The sequence below is a fragment of the Salvia miltiorrhiza genome, unplaced genomic scaffold, assembly GCF_028751815.1.
Source record: "Salvia miltiorrhiza cultivar Shanhuang (shh) unplaced genomic scaffold, IMPLAD_Smil_shh original_scaffold_183, whole genome shotgun sequence".
NCBI lineage: Eukaryota > Viridiplantae > Streptophyta > Magnoliopsida > Lamiales > Lamiaceae > Salvia > Salvia miltiorrhiza.
The window spans coordinates 97,290-117,554 of NW_026651495.1; the positions used below are offsets into that span (position 1 = coordinate 97,290).

The 20,265-nt window shown below is 36.2% G+C and overlaps 3 protein-coding genes across 11 annotated transcripts; all 3 read left to right on the forward strand.

Moving 5' to 3' along the window:
• Nucleotides 1-496: 496 nt before the first annotated feature.
• Nucleotides 497-7,099, forward strand: LOC131003268 (nicotinamide/nicotinic acid mononucleotide adenylyltransferase). 8 transcript variants are annotated; one of them, XM_057929773.1, is made up of 11 exons: nt 497-851; nt 3,284-3,335; nt 3,443-3,515; nt 3,634-3,707; nt 3,915-4,000; nt 4,370-4,453; nt 4,641-4,725; nt 4,818-4,897; nt 5,168-5,269; nt 5,345-5,403; nt 5,479-7,099. In XM_057929773.1, the coding sequence occupies exons 2-11, from the start codon at nt 3,317-3,319 to the stop codon at nt 5,594-5,596; spliced, it is 780 nt and encodes a 259-aa protein (XP_057785756.1). In that variant the 5' UTR covers nt 497-851; nt 3,284-3,316; the 3' UTR covers nt 5,597-7,099. The 8 variants fall into 8 exon arrangements, with proteins under 8 accessions (XP_057785756.1, XP_057785762.1, XP_057785759.1 ...); XM_057929776.1 differs by lacking the exon at nt 497-851 and adding an exon at nt 2,976-3,231 and having other exon boundaries at nt 3,606-3,707; XM_057929775.1 differs by lacking the exon at nt 497-851 and adding an exon at nt 2,980-3,231.
• On the forward strand, nt 6,003-6,905 carry LOC131003267 (probable 3-hydroxyisobutyrate dehydrogenase-like 3, mitochondrial). Its single transcript, XM_057929770.1, has one exon. The coding sequence runs from the start codon at nt 6,003-6,005 to the stop codon at nt 6,903-6,905; it is 903 nt and encodes a 300-aa protein (XP_057785753.1).
• Nucleotides 7,100-10,949: 3,850 nt separating the features above from the next.
• On the forward strand, nt 10,950-20,144 carry LOC131003263 (lysine-specific demethylase JMJ26-like). Of its 2 annotated transcripts, none has more exons than XM_057929763.1 (13): nt 10,950-13,188; nt 14,145-14,278; nt 14,557-14,656; nt 14,737-14,869; nt 14,962-15,025; nt 15,556-16,270; nt 16,494-16,823; nt 17,319-18,026; nt 18,103-18,175; nt 18,257-18,342; nt 18,519-18,638; nt 19,179-19,255; nt 19,647-20,144. In XM_057929763.1, the coding sequence occupies exons 1-12, from the start codon at nt 11,308-11,310 to the stop codon at nt 19,251-19,253; spliced, it is 4,419 nt and encodes a 1,472-aa protein (XP_057785746.1). In that variant the 5' UTR covers nt 10,950-11,307; the 3' UTR covers nt 19,254-19,255; nt 19,647-20,144. The 2 variants fall into 2 exon arrangements, with proteins under 2 accessions (XP_057785746.1, XP_057785748.1); XM_057929765.1 differs by having other exon boundaries at nt 19,650-20,144.
• The last annotated feature ends 121 nt before the right edge of the window (nt 20,145-20,265 follow it).

Here is a 20,265-nt window from a genome sequence, read left to right on the forward strand (position 1 = left end):
CGACTCCTTAATTCTCGTGCCGAAACCAAACATGTCAAGATTCGTGGGACGGATGGAGTACTTTTCTGCGTTTGAAGAAATATTACTCCTTCCGTTCCAAGGAAGTTGAGTCCTATTTTTTTCGGATCGTTTCCCTTTTTAGAATACATTAAAGTTATTTTTTTTTATTCGCTTTCTCTCTTTTATTTTACTATTTTTATTTTATTTTTTCACTAAACACTAGCTTATTAAATCTCGTGCCTAAAAGAAACGTCTCACTTTCGTTGGATAGAGGGAGTAATAAATATTCTAAAAGTGTTAATTCTTCTAAATACTTTGCTGAATAAAAATTAATATTAACCATATAAAAATAAAAAAATATATTAATTCTCACAATTTTTTGTGTAAATGTCGATTTTATCCTTAACAAAATTATAATATAATCAAAACAAATAAATTAAAATATAAAATTAAAAGAAAATATAATTAAAATATTGAAAAAAAAACGTAACAAGTTCCACCCCCAATTCTGCTCTACTCTAGCAACCATCGCCGCCTTATCTCTAGTCACTCACCACCACCGGCGGTCCCACCTGCCCCTTCAACTTCAGTGCTTAGTTTTCTTAAGAGAACAATTCACCACTACTGCCTACTGCTATCTGTCTTCCTTGCACCAAATTTTACTCAAATACAGCATGGCCCAACATTCTCAGCCCAACTTCATCAGTTGCTAAGTAAAATCCAGAATAAAAAATTACTACAAATTTTCACCCAATATTTTCTCACTCTCCGCCCTTCTCTCTCACCCTCGCTAGCCATCGTCCGGACCGCCCCGGCCTCCGCCTGGCGCCTCCATCCGGCCTTCACAGCAGGTAAACCATTCAATTCATTCCTTCAATTAGTTTACAGTCACAAAACATGGTTGAGGTTGAGGTTGAGGATGATGGAGATTTGAAGAAACCATTTAGTCTATGATGCGACTTCTTTCTTATGCCTCGAATACATCAATTGCGTCAAACCAAATTTATTGGATAATAAGACATTATCAAGTACTCCGCCTTGCCCATCCGAATATGTATATGCCCTTCTCTCTCTGCTTCGACTAATTTATTTTATGGAGTAGTAGTTATTTATTGAGAATCAAGATTAATAATTTGGCTCCCAAGGATGATAGTTTAATTTCAAACTGATCTTGGAATTGCAAATACTCGTTTTTGCTGATATCACCCGCTCATCAACTTCTCATAATAAACTTTTTTCTATTGCAAATTTACCATGTAAAAATAAGAGATAAAAAAATTCATTATTTTTTATACAAAAAAAAATTCACTTTTTTTATTCGCGCATCAACTTCTGATAATAAACTTTTTTTTTTATTATTGCAAATTTACCATGTAAATATAAAAGATAAAAAAATTACTATTTCTGAAATTTTGTCATTATTTTTTACAAAAAACAATTTCCCTATTTTTTATTTCAATGACGAATAATATTATCATATTAAAAATAAAGAAATGTACTTATTTTATGGTGATAAATTTAGAAGCAAGAAAAACAATCCTAACATAAAACTTTGTCAGTAAAATATTGAGAAGAGTTACGAACAAAATTGAAACTTTTGGGTGGAAAATGTGATCGAGTTGCGGGAAAGTGGCAAAATTTCAAATTTTCCAATTATTCAGATTTTATATATGTAATAATATTTTCTCGGTTCGCCAATTTATGACCTGAATGTGTTATATTGGAATAAGGCTCTATTTTATTGTAGTGTTAAATAATTATTGAAGATAAATAATAGGGTAATTTTATACATAGCCCCCTTTTTTCTCACTACAGCCCCTTCAATAAAATAATAATAATAGTATTTATAAAATTACAATTTTAGCCCTACAGCATACAAATTCATTTTCTAATAAATAACAAGTTAATAACTACATCACCATAGCCCCAACATTTGAAGAAATAACTTCTACGATGGAATTTAACCAACTGTTGGTGATATGTTATCTTGTTGCTTCTATTATAGGCATCAACAAATTTACTTTTAAATATTATAATATACAAACACCACAATTTACATGTATAATTTCACTTCTTCAATAAATCAGATCGTCTAGAACACTAAAAGTTAAGATAATAAAAATTATTTTCCTGCACTTCGTCAACAATTGTGTTTCACGAGATAATTGAAGAACGAAATAAAATACAAATTGCCAAAATATCCTATTCTTCTCACAAATTAGATAACCACAATCTGCTCAAAAATCACTTAATGCACAAAAACAGTAATCAAAACCCCACTTCTACACAAAACCTAGTCAGTCACCAACATCTCATTAATCAATGTTAAAATTAACATAATCGCGCGACTGAATTCCAACCATCCAATTCAATACAAAAGTGCATATATTTAGAATATGAAAGCATAGTATATAGTAGCAATGTCACAACTTTACTATAAAATCAAAATTAGGATAAACAGAAATCAACATAAATTTCACACTTGAGTCGGCCTAACAAAACATAGCAGAATCACTTTTTTCCCCTCTGTTTTAGTTGCAGGCTTGCAGCTATACCAATGGGATTATTATTAGAGGTTTCTTGTTCAACTCAAGCTTTAATGTTTATTTTTTCCTTAATATTTTTTTAGCAGACCCTGAACAAATTTTCCTTTTTTAATCTTCTTCTTCTTCATATGTATGAGGTTATACGGTGCTCCAGTATTTTGCTTTTTTTCTATACGTAGCCCCCTGTAATTTAGGACTACCAGGATAAAATAGTAATTCTATTAATATTTTTATTATTAACTTTAATTAGGAGGCTATAATGAGTAAAAAGGGGACTATGTATAAAATCACCCTAAATAATACTACATTTGTGTGGGTCCATTAATATAAAGTTTGATAAATAAGAAATAATATTGAAAGTTAAAATTACATAGTTGTGTGGATGCGAATTTCTTTTTTTGTTTATGGATCAAAATGAAAAAGGTGATGGAGGCAATAAATAAATAGATTTTGTTTCTGAAGAAGACCAATTTAATTTATTTTCTTTGTTTAATTTTCAATACATGTACTGTTTCACCCGACCCAATGACCCATTGGTTACGGGTCAGCTTGATTTGACACATGTATCTGATAGCGGGTCCATCTTTCCCGCAACGGGTTCTACACGCTCCGATAACCATGAGATCTTTCAAAATTTTCTCATCTTAGTTGGACTTTCCGATTGGAAATTCCAAAACAGTGAGTGGTAAAAGAGAGTATTCTGCGTTCGTATTGAAACTGTTTGTGTTTTTGCCCAGGACAAATTTCCGTATGCTTCAATAATTAATCGAATGGAAGCTTCTAACCCAGGTAAATTTGCTGCTTATGGAATCAGCTCATGTTTTATGCTTCATGTAAATCACAGAAAAACTTGATCTTTGCTCGAAAATCATGATAAATGTTGCCTGGTTTTGTAGATATAGCCTTGCCACTAGATAAATTATCCTTGAAATATATCAAGAAAGATGGTTTATCAAGTTCTGATGGCAAGTAAGTCTACATCTGTTATTTCTGACCTCATTCTTGAAATACTGTGGCGTTTGTCATGATTTATAAAATTCAAATTATGACACTGAATAGGGATATTTTTGGCCATCTCCCAAAACAGGGGAAAGATTTTTGTAGTTTTGGTCTCAACTGGAAGTTTCAATCCTCCTACATACATGCACTTGCGTTGTTTCGGTGAGCAGTTATTGCTTTTTTATATGTTCTGTGTGTGTGTGCGTGTCTCGATATGATGATTAGATATTAGGATTGTCTGTGTTGTTTAGATGTGTGGAATGCGAGATACATGAATATATTGTTGATGATGCGCTAATTACTTGTCCATCTATGTTGAATTTTTCCTTTTCCATGTGCTGGTCTATTGACTATTCTCTTAACTCTCAGAGTTGGCTAGAGATGCTGTAAATTCTCAAGGGTTTTGTGTCATTGGAGGTTACATGTCACCTGTAAACGATTCTTACAAGAAGAAGGTACTTAGGATATTGTGATCATGCTATGTAGCCAGAGTTATGTGTGACTTATGCTCTGTGAATTGGTTAGAAGCAACAAAATGAACCTAGTGTTTGTGTTCTTAAAAGGCTTGAATTTTAGTCATCCAAAAATGATATCTGGCCCTTAGCAAACTGTCTTTTCACCTAGTTGGAACATTTTTTTTTGAGACGGATCACCCAGTTGGAACATTATTTTCCTATTTCACTTTGTTTTGAATTATGGTAAATGCAAGCATTTATATTTATGATGATTGCATGTTTATAGAAGCTTTTTTCAAATCTAATGATATATTTGGGAGGTGTGCAATTTACCTTTCCTTTATAACATTTTTACCTATGTTTTCTCAGGGTCTTATCCATGCAAAGCATCGTATTGCTATGTGTAATCTTGCTTGCACAAGCTCAGATTTTGTTATGGTGGATCCGTGGGAGGTCCGTCTCTCTCTCTAATTACTAACATGACATGTCAGAATAAACTTGGTCTGTGGTAATGCTATTGATATCTCTACAAATTTCTCAAGTTGAGAAGCCAGGCCACCTTTTTAATTATGCACATTGTATTTATTTAGTTTTTATTCCTGGATTGATTAACGGGTATGTTTACATCGCCTCTTAACAGGCAAGTCAGAGCACCTACCAACGCACATTGACAATTTTATCTAGAGTCAGGTCTTCACTATGTGAGAGTGGAATTGTATCCAGTGGTAAGTTGTATGAAGCTACTCAATACTGAATGCCACCATTTTTAGTTAGTAACAAGTGAGCAAGCTCATGAGGTTTTCTCTTTTCCTTGTAGAGTCACTTAAAGTCTTGCTCGTATGTGGTTCTGATCTCTTAGAATCATTTGGTATTCCTGGATTCTGGATCCGCGAGCAGGTAATGTCTCATTCTTACCAGTTTTATAGCTTAGTTAGGATGTCTAAAGAACATAGTCGTTTATCCTTTTGAAACGTATCTCATAGCTGTACTTGGGTGGCTACCAAGAATGCTGCTTCTTATGGTTGCTGAATCTCCTAACCAAAATCATCTCTTAAGCTCGAGAAGCTCTACGCTTACTTAGAACTTGAAATGTATGTCTTGAATCAATTGTACGAGTTCATTGGTTGATCACGCGTATATATAATATAGTATATATTATTTTCCTAGGTGAAGAGTATTTGTAGGGAGTTTGGATTGGTTTGTATAAGGAGAGGGGGCCAAGATGTTGAGCATATCATATCTAAGGATGATATTTTGAATGAACACAAGGTAATCCTTTCTCAACCAATGCAAGTGATGTTGAATTTGTTAATCTATTCCTCCGATCGACTGTCTCTTTTGCAGAATAATATCACGATTGTGGATGAAGTCGTTCCCAATGGGATCAGTTCGACTGGATTAAGGTAGGAACAATATTCGTATAGATCTTCTACGCTGCATCTGATTAAATCCTTGCATTTTTCGATTCTGCGTTGCAGGGACTGCATTTCGAGAGGATTATCAGTCAAGTATTTGACAGCAGATGAAGTTATTCAGTATATCAAACACAACGGGTTATACGTTAAACACAACCAAGACGACGCAACTGATGAATAAAAGCACTACTTTTCGAGACTGGATAAGAACTGCGTGGTTGAAGCTGACTTCATCTCATCTCTTGAATAATTAGGGTTTTGTAGAAATATGTAATTTTGTGCAACGCAGTTTTGTTTCTCTACCATATTTTTGTCTGATTATTTTTTCCTTGAATGTGTATATTAGTGTATATATATTCATGAAGATGATCATGTTCTGATGCACCTGAATTTAGCCAAATTTCGAAAATTAGTTAATATGAACTCTGTCAAATTAGATGCAAACAAAAAAAAGTTACTTAAAATAATATTTTCTGCATTGGTATTGCCGTACTGGTAAGCTTGAGCTCTATTTCTATGGCAGAAAAATTATTCGGTATTAAAAGTGATAAACGGATTTGCTGAGCTGCTTCTCTTTCAGAACCTAGATGAGCAGTCAATACCCGGCCCCAATAAGCCCGACCCGTACCCGAATAGGATGGATAGGCATCGGCGTAATGGGCGGAGCCATGGCGTCGCGCCTCATCTCCGCCGGCTACTCCGTCACTGTCTACGCCCGCAGCCCCTCCAAAGCCGCCTCCATCCTCTCCCTCGGCGCAAAACTGGCTGATTCCCCGGCTGACCTCGCCGCCGCCTGCGACGTCGTTTTCACGATGATCGGCCACCCCTCCGACGTCAAATCCCTAGTTCTCGAGACTCTTCTCCCCTCCCTAAACCCCAACACCGTCATCGTCGACCACACCAGCAGCCATCCCGCCCTAGCCAAGCAGATCTACCGCTCCGCGCTCGACAAACGCTGCTACTCCGTCGATGCCCCGGTCTCCGGCGGCGACGTGGGCGCCGCTCTCGGCAAATTAGCGATCTTCGCCGGCGGAGACGCGGAGGTAGTGGAGTGGCTGAGGCCGTTGTTGGACGTGTTGGGGAAGGCGAGCTACATGGGGGATGCTGGGAAGGGGCAGAGCTGTAAGATCGCGAATCAAATCGTTGTTGGTGGAAACTTGGTGGGGCTGAGTGAGGGTTTGTTGTTCGCGGAGAAGAGCGGATTGGATAAGGATGAGTTTGTGGAGGCGGTGAAGGGCGGGGCGGCGGGGTCTATGGTGATGGAGTTGTTCGGGAAGAGGATGATCACGAGGGATTTTAGGGCCGGGGGATTCGCAGAGTATATGGTGAAGGATTTGGGGATGGGGTTGGATGATGAGGTGGTGGTGCCCGGAGCCGCCTTGTCGAAGCAGCTGTTTTCGGGCATGGTGGCGAACGGGGACGGGAAGATGGGGACGCAGGGGGTTGTAACGGTGATAGAGAGAATCAACGGCATGGGAATGGGAGCTTGATCAATTGTTTCAAGGTCAGTGATTGTTGTTTTGAAATGGGACTCAATTTGATGCTCATTTTTTTTTGGTGTTGCCCAATTTCATGTATTTTGATTGCTTTCCCATTTAATTTGAATATGGAACTTTTTGTATGATTAGTTTGTAAGTGATATTTTGTAACTTGTTTGCATCAATTTTCTTCGTTCTCTTAATCAGGTCTGGTGTGTAGTGAAACTGAAACAGTAATTTAGTCTTTTTCCACCCATTTTTGCCGCGAAAATTGGTATTCATGATATTCATCAGCAAAATATTTTCATTCTTTAGTATGGGAAAAAACAGGAGAAACAGAAAGAAGGGTATCTGATATCAGTGAATTCGCTACTACAATAGAGCTTAAGCTTTGGGATTGAATGGCTGTATTTTGCAATTGAATGTTTTAAGTATTTCCTAATCAATTGTTTTATTGGGCAATTTGATCGACACTTGAATGAGACTATCAAAGACTGAAATTTGTTATTGCATTTAATTTATTCATATTTTAGTTGAGAAGAAGGAAATCAATCATGGTGGTATTGGGAGTGGCAAGAGGGGAAGAATGTGTCTTTGAGCAAGGTTTTCATGGTGCAGTTTCGAAAGAAAATGTGAGTAAAGACATGGGTGTAGTGTGGGAATTTCTCAGAAGTTGATTGGTTTAAGAAGGGGAGCGTGTATGTCTGCGAAGGATGATGGCGATGGGTAGCCCGAGGTTATAAAGAACACGAATGAAGTTTCTATGATTAATAAGTAATAACCAAGAAACGTATTGTTTCGACGAAATTGGGGCTTTTTTGAATTTTTCTTATTTTGGGGTTTTTCGGTCATTATAAGCTATGTATTTTCTAGAGAATTCGTGGAATGAAGAGGATCAAGCTTTATATCACAACTAAAAAATTTAGTGGATAATTTTTAAGTTTTTTTATATAAAGAGTAAAATATTAAGTGTGACTAAATTTTAAGCCTTGGTGCATGAAATCAAGGAAGTATCAAAGTGTAAGCGAGATTTAAGCCTTATATTCATTGTTGTTAAATTTTTAACCAATTAAACTTGAAGATCCTTTTAATAAATATGGAATTTAACATAGAGATTTGAAAAGAAATAGAACTCAAGAACACATAACAATTGAGAGAGATAAACTCTTAAAATTGTACTGCTGATAATGAAGTGAACGTAACTTCACAAATCGCAATTGCGAGCTATTTATATTATAGTTTACACGTAAGGGGTACTTTGTTCTTTTCATGAGGTTCACGTACATTGCATGCGCTCGTGAGGGCATTGGTTACACAGTCAGATACGACTTATTGATAGGGCTATATTCTGGAATATTTTATGCAACTATGAACTATGTTCATATACTGTCTATCTATTCTTCAACCATGTCAATCGTTAAGCCCTGTTGGTGGTTTAGCCTTGTCATCTTATGTATCACAATGTGGTACACGTGTCATTCTCGTAATCATAGTCCATGGCTGATAAAATATTCAAATAGCTTTGAAAATCTTTTGGCACAACGTGTATTTCCTTTAATTCTATAGCCTTGTACACAACAGCTGATACTTATACTTTACTCCTCATCAAATATAATCCTTGTTATATTTTATAATAATTTTATATACATTCTTATATTTTTCATCTTCATATAATTTGAACAACTTAATAAATTTGCTGAAATAATCTAAAATTCATGGCAGTATCTTACTAGAAGAGTACTGGCGCACGGGAAAGGGCTTGAATTCAATTTGTTACCAATATTTTATAGCTTTGAGTGTAGACGTACATATGTTTCCTGATAAATTTACCTCTTCTCTTCTATGTCATGTGTGCTTTTTCATGCAATAATACACGCGAATGTGACTTATCAAATGAGCACGTACACTTGAATAATGGAACATAATGGAAACAATAAACCCAATTGAAGTAGTGACCACAGCCAAACTTAGTATTTATGTATTCTACCTAACTTCTCAACTTAATTTATGATTTGATGCCCTAAAAATAATACTACTATACCCGAAAAATTCTACACATATAGTTTTTGAATTTCTATAAAATTATATTCGTAAGAACGAGACCAATGTAGTTCACGTCATTGTGACAATACAAAAACTGCTTACACTTCACAAAGCACAACTGGGTGCAGTGGTAGATTATTTACTATAATCTAGTATATATTATATAAAAGAGCAGTTTAATGGCTATTTTTCTGCCGCCAACTGCTTTCTCCAATTTTAAAATTTTCAAATTTGCAAACTAATGTAATTCTAGACGCTGTTCTTTCATAGCTGTCATTTTGCAGATTTTAGAACCCACGATTTTATCAAATTTTAAAAAAAAAAATCAGCACCCACGATTTGCGTTGACATCCTCAAAAAAATTTGAATAAAGAAATTATTTTTTTAACACCCACGATTGCATTTTCACAACTGCATCAATTAAATAGGTTTAACAATTATTTTAATTTTAATTATGTATTTTAGCACCTAGACATTCATTTAACTACACCACTACATCAATTTAAAAAATTAACTCCCATGATTGAATCAGTTACTCCACGATTTTATAAACAAAATTCATAATTTACACCATCTATAAATATCACTTCTCTAACCCTCATTGTACGAATTCCATAGAAAAAAAAAAATCATTCTCATTATTTTTATTTTTCGTTTAAATGGCCCCTATGTTCGGCGTTTACATGGCATGTGTGCACTTACGAGTCACTGATGAAACCATTTTTCAGATAAATATTTTCTTATTAAAATCGAAACCCCAACTAAAATAATGCAACATCATTATTCAATATTATAAAATTAAATTTAATAAATTTACCATTTTTTTTATAAAAATGAATCCTGTTTTATCGCAAAATCAATTCTTAGGATGTTGTATATGAACTTTATTTTAGAATTTGTATTTAAACAAAATGACCACATAAATATGATTAAATATATATGCAATCCAAAAATATACTATATTAAATTATATGCAAACAAATAGTTTTGAACATCTTAGAATATTATATGATATATAATGATACTCATTATCATTTATACTTACTTTTGATGGTGAATTTATATATTTATACGCATTATCAATGAAAATCAATTAATTGGTAATTGAAAATTTATATATTTTCGAATTCATGTTTTTTATTGAAATTGTATAGTATATAATTTTAATATTTTATTTAGATTTATATTTACATTTATTTATATCTAAATTATATATATTTATTTATATAAAATATCGTTCAATTTCGATACTGATCGTGTATCGCACGAGTGGGCGTGTGCTAGTTAGAGTTACAATTAACTTTAGTTTCGTAAATTTACAGTACTTATATGAGATTTTGCAATGGAATAGAGTTTGACTCAACTTGAATACTGATATAGCCAAGACGTTATATGACAATGTTAAATGAGTTGAGGCTATACAGTTTTAAATGTTGCTCAATTAATATCAAGATCACACACGACTAAAGTAACACACATGAATTTATTTTTCATATATGAATGTTAATTCGACAAAAATGGTGTTTATGGTTTACTAGCTTTTAAGATCAATTATTTTTATGAGTACATATCATATACAAATGTTTTGATGAAAATAAAAACTCAAGCATTATAAGTTTACAACTCTATAATATTTTGATATTGTGTGTCTGTGTTAGTCTAGCAGTAATGTAGTTAATTTATCTAGATTCGAATCCATTATAGTGCCATATTTAAATTTATTTATTATTTTTATTTAAAAAAATTAGTATGATATTCCTTTTTTTTTACAAGAGTAAATGAGTAGAATACAAAGGTAAATTCCCTCTGTCTGGCAATTCAAAAAAAAAAAAAAGGTTTCCAAAGTGAATAGTGGTGACCAAACATATCGGTGGCCCACATCGTACTTGCTAACAACAAACTGATTTCTCACATTGTTTTCGGCACTGCTTTCTCTCCAGTGACACACCCTCCAGTTCCGTCCAGTCCTAACTAAATTACTAAAATTGGATTTTTCTAATCAGCTTTCAGCGTAGTCAAAAACAGTAGGAAAACTGTCAGCTAATACTCTTAAAACTCCAAAGAAACCGGACGTAATTGTTTTTCCTGTGTGCTGACTCAATCCAAAAGCAAGGAATTTCGGAACTACGGTATCGCGACGTGGATTCTTGAAATACGGATGCAACAATCTAAGTGAATTATTGCCGCCCCTGGGCTACGAATGGCTGCAAGATTACTGTCGCGCAGTAAATGAATGCATTTAGCACGATTGTATGAGTAAAGCCACATGGTAAGTTAATCACATGTATTTTCACTTTCCCGTGGTGAAAGTTTGCTCCTTTTTATGGTTTAGGGCTAGGGTTTTTGTGTTTTTGCTCGGAAATTGAGAATTATGGAGGTGGCGATGGGGGGTGTTGATGGGGGATTGAGGTGTGAGAAAATTAGTGCCGGAGGGAAGTGGAAATGCAATTTGTTGGCTATGAGTGGGGAAGTATTGTGTGAGAAGCACTATTTATCTGTTCACAGGAGAACGGGGAATGAAGGAGATGGTGGAGGTAATTATAGTGTGGGTGGTGGTGGAAATTCTGGTGTCGATTATGGAGGTCAGAAGCGAAAGCGTGATGATGAGGAAATAGGTGTTTTTCCCATTCATAGAAGTGGGATCAAGGTGGTTCTTGGAGAAAGTGGAATAGGTGGTGTGAGGAAGAGAGGGAGACCTAAGAGCTTGAAGAATGAGGAAAAGAAGGTTGTGGAAGGCAATGGTGGTGGAATTGGGTGTGGGAAGAGGGGAAGGCCGAAGAATTCGGATAGGGAGAAAATTGGCTTGAGGATTGAAGTTGAAAAGAAGGTTCTTCAAGGAAATGGTGGTGGAATTGGGAGCAGGAAGAGGGGAAGGCCGAAGGGTTCGAAGAAGAGGAAGGGAGTTGGTGTGGGAAATGAAGTTGAGAAGAAGGTTCTTGATGGAAATCATGGTGGTATTGGGAGTGGCAAGAGGGGAAGGCCGAAGGGTTCGAAGAACAGGAAGGGAGTTGGTGTGGAAAATGAAGTTGAGAAGAAGGTTCTTGAAGGAAATCATGGTGGTATTGGGAGTGGCAAGAGGGGAAGGCCGAAGGGTTCGAAGAACAGGAAGAAAGTTGGTGTCGGAAATGAAGTTGTGAAGATGGTTCTTGAAGGAAATTGTGGTGGTATTGGGAGTGGCAAGAGGGGAAGGCCGAAGGGTTCTAAGAAGAGGAAGCAAGTTGGTGTGGGAAATGAAGTTGAGGAGAAGGTTCTTGAAGGAAATCATGGTGGTATTGGGAGTGGCAAGAGAGGAAGGCCGAAGGGTTCGAAGAATGTGTCTTTGAGCAAGGGTGATAACTTTCAAGGTTTTCATGGTGCAATTTCGAATGCAAATGTCACTAAAGACACGGGTGAGGCAATTTCTCAGAAGTTTATTGGTTTAAGAAGGGGAGCGTGTATGTCTGCAAAGGACAATGGTGATAGGCTGCCAGAGGTTATAAAGAACACAAATGAAGTTTCTATGATTAATAATAATCAAGAAATGTTGGCACGCTTCAATGAAGGTGCTGGGGCATCTTATGGCAACGCTGGCACAGATGATGCTCCTGTGCTGGAGGTTCGACGGTGGGGCAGACCAAAGGGGTCTAAGAATAAGAAGAAAGCAGTCAATCAGGCTAAAAAGATTGTTCATATCGGAGGTAATGTTTCTTTTCGCAATCCTGCCATTGTTGCTGCTCTGATGCAGAAAGTTCGTGGGAGAGGAAGGCCAAAGGGTTCGAAGAATAAGAAGAAACCAATCTTGAGTGAAAAGAGTGATGGCACAGACGGGGAGTTTTCTTGTGTTAATTCCAGGCTTATTCCTGCTCCAATGCAGATAGTTCGGCAGAGAGGAAGGCCAAAGGGTTCAAAGAATAAGAAGAAAAAAATGAATGTGACTGAAATGAGGGGACACATAGAATGTGATGGAAATGGGTTGGTAAATCATAAGTTCAGTCGAGGAAGACCCAAGGGATACAATACCAGAAAGAAAGTTTTATCTGTCATCAAGCGAGCACAGAGAATGAGAGGACATAGTGCCAATGGAGGTATTAAGAGGGGCCGAGGAAGACCCAAGGGTAGCTACAGCTGGCTGAAAAAATCAAAAGATGGTATGAGCATCGAAATAATGCAAAAGAATCAAGAAAGGATAGCTATAGCAGAGAATGCAAGCATGGGAGAGGAAATACTGAATGGCAATGTGGAAAGGAACAAGTCATCAGCCTTGGGAATGTCGGTGAGCTTTTTCATCCAAGCGTTCTAGCATGTTTAATTATTATGAGACCGAGACACTCCGGGTGAGGAATAAAAATTTTAGGTTCAACTTGCACTGAGTAACTTACGTAATTTCACTAATCCGGGGTAGGTAGCAATTACCGACTTTTCTCATAACTTCTATGAGCAAATTAAGAGATTAATTTGAAATGCTGACATATGTACTTGCCTCTTTTTTCCTTAAAGGCAACATCCTTCATAGTTTTTGTAGGCTGTTAGTTCCCGAATAAGACATACCTCATCCCACTGAGGGTTAATTAATCATTCGTTGGAAATTAAATTGGATATTGGGTCTGGAGCTCTGTGGAATAAAATCTAAGAATTCTTGATGAATAATTTTAGAATAATACTAATGCATTTATGTTTGTTGTAAATGATAACTTAGATACATGCCCTAGACCTTCTGGTGAGGTGTTGAGATCTTATTGAAACCTTTTCTGTCTAGGCCTAGTTGTCTTTGTATTTAATTTACCGTTTTCCACTAGAGTTGGATATCTGCTGAGCTTTATTCATGTTAGAGTTCACAACTATGTTGTGGCTGCCCTTAGGTACTCTAACATTCTTACTTAGAATTCTGATGTTATAAGTATTCCAACATTGGCTTTTTAACAGATAGTATTAGTTATTTTTTCAGAATAGCGCCTGTGAAAATAATTTTCCATGATGACATCTTAGAAGCTTTTGATGACACAGTTGTTATTTTGGCATTAAATTGTATGGTTCTGTAGGCTTATGCTACTTATCCAGCAGAGTACCATAATAACCCCGGAAAATGTTCGTATGCTTCTAATAATCAATAAACACTTTGTGTTGGATTTGTGATTTCTATTATAGGAATTGATTTAGGCTCTGGGTTACTTTATTATCCACCTTGGGTTTTAGTTGAAAATCTTAGTACTTGGTGATATTTTGTTGCAGGATGCCCCTGAAAGAAGGGAGCAACGTCAACGCGGGTGGACGTGCCACCAATGCTTGAAGAGTAACAGAGCTGGCCTCATCATCTGCTTGAAGTGCACTAGGAAGCGCTACTGCTACGAGTGCATTGCAAAGTGGTAAATAAAGCTGCTACTCTAACTTCAAAACATTTATTTGCGACTAAATCTCCAGTTTGGTATTTTTCATGACCAACTGATTGGAGAAAATATATTTGTTTGGAATGGCCATTGATTAAGCATATCAACTGAAATATATAAACATCTTCTTCTGTTACACTTCTCAAGTTTTTTTCCTCAAGCCGTGACATCTTTACCAATAATTATTATCGTGAACTTATCATTAGTTTGTTTAGCATGAATTGTTTCCTAAGATTTGAAGCCTCGTCAAAATATAGGTACCCTGAAAGAACAAAAGAAGAAGTTGAGAAATCATGCCCTTATTGCTGTGGGAACTGCAATTGCAAAGCTTGCCTTCAAGCCAATGTTCTTTTCAAGGTTTACAGCCTAAGTTTGTTGTATTCTTTTAGTCCAAGCTATATCATAATTTTTACACATTTAATATTATATTCTTTCAGCGCTCCCCAAGAGAAGCTGATGAAAATATTAGACTGCAAAGATCTATGTACTTGCTACTCAACATTCTGCCTCTCCTTAAGCATATACAACTAGAGCAGAAGGCAGAGCTCGTTGCGGAAATCAGCACACGTGGTACTGAACACTAAGAAAAACGCAGTCCTTTATTCTTATTTTTATTTTATTTTCAATAACGGTTGATAAGTGTCAGTCTTCTGTTATTTAAGGTGTTCCGGTGAATGAAGAAGATGTGCAAATAGCAGTTTTTGAAGAAGATGACCGAGTATATTGGTATGTTCTGTCAATGACCTTGATTATCACTATTATGTAATGCATCGGTTTATTACAGTAAAAATAAATTTTCTTCTCCTTTATTTTTTTACTTTATAGGAATTTAACTAATAGTTTCGGGGATCTTAAAATTTTTATTTTCGTTTAACATCAAAGTTGAGGTTAAGAAAATATTGATAATCATTTCTATTTGCAAAACTTGTGCTGTTCCCCCATCTTGTAAATTGTGAGAGACAGCAACTTTTTTGAGATGGCCTCAGTTCTATAAATAATGAGTTTTATTTTAGTTGTTGTGTATTTTGCCTGGAAATGTACATTTTTAGCTTGATATGTGTCTGCCTAGTAGCTATGCTTTGATGAGTTCAAAATTAACTGTCAATGTCAAGACCTTTGGTGACATATTGTTTCATTCTCTTTTATATGTTAGCACTATACTGAATGTGTTACAGAATGCTGGATGATGTTTCTCCAATTTAATCATAATTCTGTGTCACCAAACATTAACAACTGTGGTGCTACTTATTAAACAGTGACAATTGCAAGACATCCATTGTCAATTTTCACAGAAGCTGTCCTAATCCAGCTTGTTCCTATGACATCTGTCTTGATTGCTGTTCTCAACTCAGAAGAGGTCTTCAACCAGGAGGAAATGCTGCAGGCAGTTCCAAGACAATTTCAGAGTGGAGAAATTTTGTGAATGATAAAAACGTTGAGGTTGCTTCAACAAATGCTCTCCTAGACAACTTGCACTCTGGTTTCCCTAAATGGGAATCTAAGAACGGCAGGAGCATACCGTGTCCTCCCAAAGAGCTTGGTGGTTGTGGATCTGAGGATTTAGTACTGAAACGCATTTTGGATGCTGATTGGGTGCAGAAATTGATTACTAGTGCTGAGGCCTTTTCTTCTAATTATCAATTACCAAGTGTAGACTTTTCCCAGAAATGTTCGTCGTGCTTTACACAAGATGTTAATGATTTTTCTGAAGTAAGACAGGCCTCATTCAGGGAGCACAGTCAAGATAACTTTCTATATTGCCCTAGTGCTATCGATCTTGATTCTGATTTCGAACATTTTCAAATGCACTGGAGGAGAGGTGAACCTGTTATTGTTAGAAACATGCTTTCAAGAGCTTCTGGTCTTAGTTGGGAGCCTAAGGTTATGCTGCGGGCTTTTAGGAATGCAAGCAAAAAATTGAAACAAGACACCTTCTCTGTAAAGGCTATTGATTGCTTGGATTGGTGCGAGGTATTTGTTTGTCTTATTAGTTGATATTATGACATGTAGAATTAGTTACTTTATCACATGAAATTTCCCTATTCTCTTGTTCCTAGTGTTGTCATATCTCTTCGTTTTCTGTATGTTATTCAGGGCATTCTTAGAAAATATTGTTAATAACACATTGGAAGTAGTCTCTGTCATTTGAGATCAGACTAGAGCTTCACTATTCACCAGTTTTTCTTTATTGCAGGTTGAGATCAATATTCACCAATTTTTCAAAGGTTACTTAGAAGGGCGTCGACATCAAAATGGGTGGCCTGAGATGTTAAAATTAAAGGATTGGCCACCTTCAAATGCTTTTGAAGAATGTTTACCTAGGCATGGCTCTGAGTTCATGGCTATGCTTCCCTTCAGTGATTACACCCATCCTACATCAGGTCTATTAAATCTTGCTACAAAACTTCCCGATGGTGCCTTAAAGCCAGACTTGGGACCAAAAAGCTATATTGCCTTTGGATATCCAGAAGAACTCGGCAAAGGCGATTCGGTTGCAAAACTGCACTGTGACATTTCTGATGCGGTATGCTTACACAAAAACTCCCCGCTCCTATTCAATATATTGCCGTAAGGCACTGATAAATCTTTGATGCTGTTATTCTCAACATTTTGATGATTTTGACTTTAAAACACGTTATGTAATTGTACTGTAAAATATTTACTATTCTTTGTTATATTGAATCAGAATATACAAGTTAGATAAAATACAATCAGCCACTGCTCTCACTGATCGAATTCCTAGCTTGCGTCTTTTTGTTGCCATTTTCAGCCTTTGTTTGGAAGTGACCAAACATCTCATTTGTTACTATGTTTGTCACTCAGGTGGTTTTAAGTTTTTGGATTTGGTTCTCTAGTTTTCTCCTTCTTTGTGGTAGGCCATTTAATACTATGATCTCGCTATGACTCAGAAATTCAGTTGATAATGATATCTTGTATCTATCTTTATCCCAAACTCCTTTTTGTAATTATATGCCAGAAAAAGCTACTGCTCATGTTCTAATATGAGGATCTGAATCAGGTGAACATATTGACACATGCGACTGAGGTTAGGCGTAACTCATGGGAAATAAAAAAGATTGATGAATTAAGGAGGGGATCTGAATTTGAAGATACATGCAAGTTTAGCGAACAAGCCCATACAGAAAGAACTGGACGTGAAAATATATCAACTGAACAAGCACATACATGCAATGGGAACTCTTTGCCGCTGGAAAATCAAATTGATAAAAAAACCACAGTTCAGATTAGTGACCCTCATGAGGACATGTCTATAGAATTCAGCTCGTTACTTGCAAATTCTAGTTTCGAGGCCTTCTCTTCATATGGGTTTCTGGATATTGGAAACAGAAATAACAACCAAGACATAGACAGAACCTCTAAAGTGGCAGCAGAAGGTTTTGACAGTACTTTTGACTGTATTGCAGATAGTTTCATCGATCTGGATCTGCCCAATTGCTCGGAGATCACAGTTGGCCGATGTAATGAGGCTACTAATTCAGATTTTGTAGCTAATAATTTAAGCCTGAATAACAACACCTCAGTTCAAACGAGAATAGACTCTGATACTAGCAATGGCCATCTTAAAAGTGGCAAAGCCTCCACAGATACTGCACATGGTGCTGCAGTTTGGGACATCTTTCGCCGGCAGGATGTGCCCATGTTAACTGAATACTTGCAGAAGCATCATAAAGAATTTTTCCATTACGGCAATTCTGTTGTGGATTTTGTGAGTGCTTATTCTGCTATTCATAATATTTGACCAAAAAGCCCTGGTTTTAACTCGGGTTTTACTTTTGATTTAGGTTGTACATCCAATCCATGATCAGATCTTTTATTTGGATGAGAAGCATAAAAGACAACTGAAGGAGGAGTTCAGTAAGATTTCTGTGCATATTTTTCCTGAATATATGTTGCAAGCCGTAAACTTCTACGTAACTCGTACTGCCTTTTCACTAGATATTGAACCATGGACATTTGAGCAACATCTTGGTGAGGCTGTGTTCATTCCTGCTGGTTGCCCCCATCAAGTGAGAAACAGACAGGTAGATGTTGTATATGTTTTAAATAATTTTTATTTTCATCCTTTTTATCATTGAAATTTATCAAGTTAGACTAGTTCTATCGTTGTGTCATTTCACATTCTATCGTGCATGTTCCTTTTATTATGTTTCGTTATTTTATGTATCTTCTGAATGTTATGCGCTCTTTTTATTTTCAGTCCTGCACGAAAGTTGCTCTAGACTTCGTATCCCCGGAGAATGTTCATGAATGCATCCGATTGACACAGGAATTTCGGTTGCTTCCTCAGTTTCATAAATCTAAGCAAGACATATTGGAGGTACTTGCTCGCTACTTCATTTTTCGATCTGCATTACTCAAAATCCTGTATTGCAACGAAGATCTCAAACTTGTTATTCATTTTTCGATCTGCATTACTCAAAATCCTGTATTGCAACAAAGATCTCAAAACTTGTTATTCCATAATTATGGAAACTTTGTGATCCCCCCCACCTTTCAACTAAATTTTTTCAATAGGTTGCCTGTGTTTCCATGCAATGAGCAATCCTATCCAATCTTTACAAGCTTGTGAATAGAAGTAATTTTTGAACACTCAAATTGTCAGTTTGAGATTCATCAATGGCATTGGCTAGTGCTCTGAAGTTGATGTTACACGTGGCCAATTTGGCAGTCCAGTTTGAGGGGGAAAAAATATTTAAGCTTTATGAACTATTAGTGACGAGTTTCATTCGAGCTGCAGTGGTGAAAGTGCTTAACTTCAGAGTTAATAATAGAAGTTGTCATTTTATGATTAAATTGTAGGAACCAATTACTTCTTTAAGGATTTATGCTTTATTAATAAGCTTTTATCTGTTTACAGGTCAAGAAGTTGGCTGTATATGCTGCAAATGCTGCCATTGATGAAGCCAGAAATTTAATCTCAAAGATTAAATGAAGGTTTCTTCTACTTGTCTCGCTATTCTCATCTTTCTCTTAAATTTCTTGTTGCTCGACTTGTTGGTATGCTGCCGACTTTGATGAATTAGTTACTTAATTTACTATCTGGATTTGATTTGCTTATGATGTACGTTTTTGCTCAAATATGGTAATCAAACTGTTAATTCTAGAGTCTTTACTATTCATTGTCGTGTTATCAATTTGTCAACGCTCGTTTTGGTGTCTGAAGACTGCTGGTTCCATCATAACATCTGAAGCGACTTGCATAACAAAGGCTCATAATTCTGATTTTGAGACCGATGAATATAGTGGATACGTTTTTCTGCTCCTACTCGTCTTCATTTTCTGTGTAGTGTTTAGCTACCGATTGTTCATTGTTTTTGTTCTCTAGCAGCAAAGCTCCACATGTTCGAAGCTAGCTGTTTCAGAGAACTCCAGCTGAAAAGCTGAACTCTGCAACAATGTGGCAGCACAGATTGTATTCAGCTACGGATGCAATAGGCCGAATCTTTGAGGCGAGTTCGTAGAGTATTATTTGCCAGAAGCTGTCACATCGCATGCTGATAGATTCTTCTGTACATTAGTTTCACCTATGATGCTGTACACAATGAATAAATGGGTGTGTTCTTGTAGGAATTTTCTCAAGTAGGATAAAGTCACTGCAGAATTTTTGTAAATGTTTTCATGTATCCGAAGCCACCGTCATCTTCATTTCTCCGGGTTTAGGGTTTAAGTTAATCAGTTATTTTGTTTTGTGGTGTGTAAAAAACACCACAAAACCCCAGTTTGTTTTAGGATAGCTCCAATGTAATCATATTTGGCAAGAAAGGACTAATGTTTGCTATTGTATCAAATAAATGGCAATCACGCTTCCATTTGGTTTTGGATATTCTGTAACTGTTACACCACTAAAATAGAAAATAAAATATAATGTGATGTATTCAGCAATAATTCGTGTGTATATTTGTGTAGAGATAATTAGTTCATGCGTTTGGCAAGTTTTGCTAGCA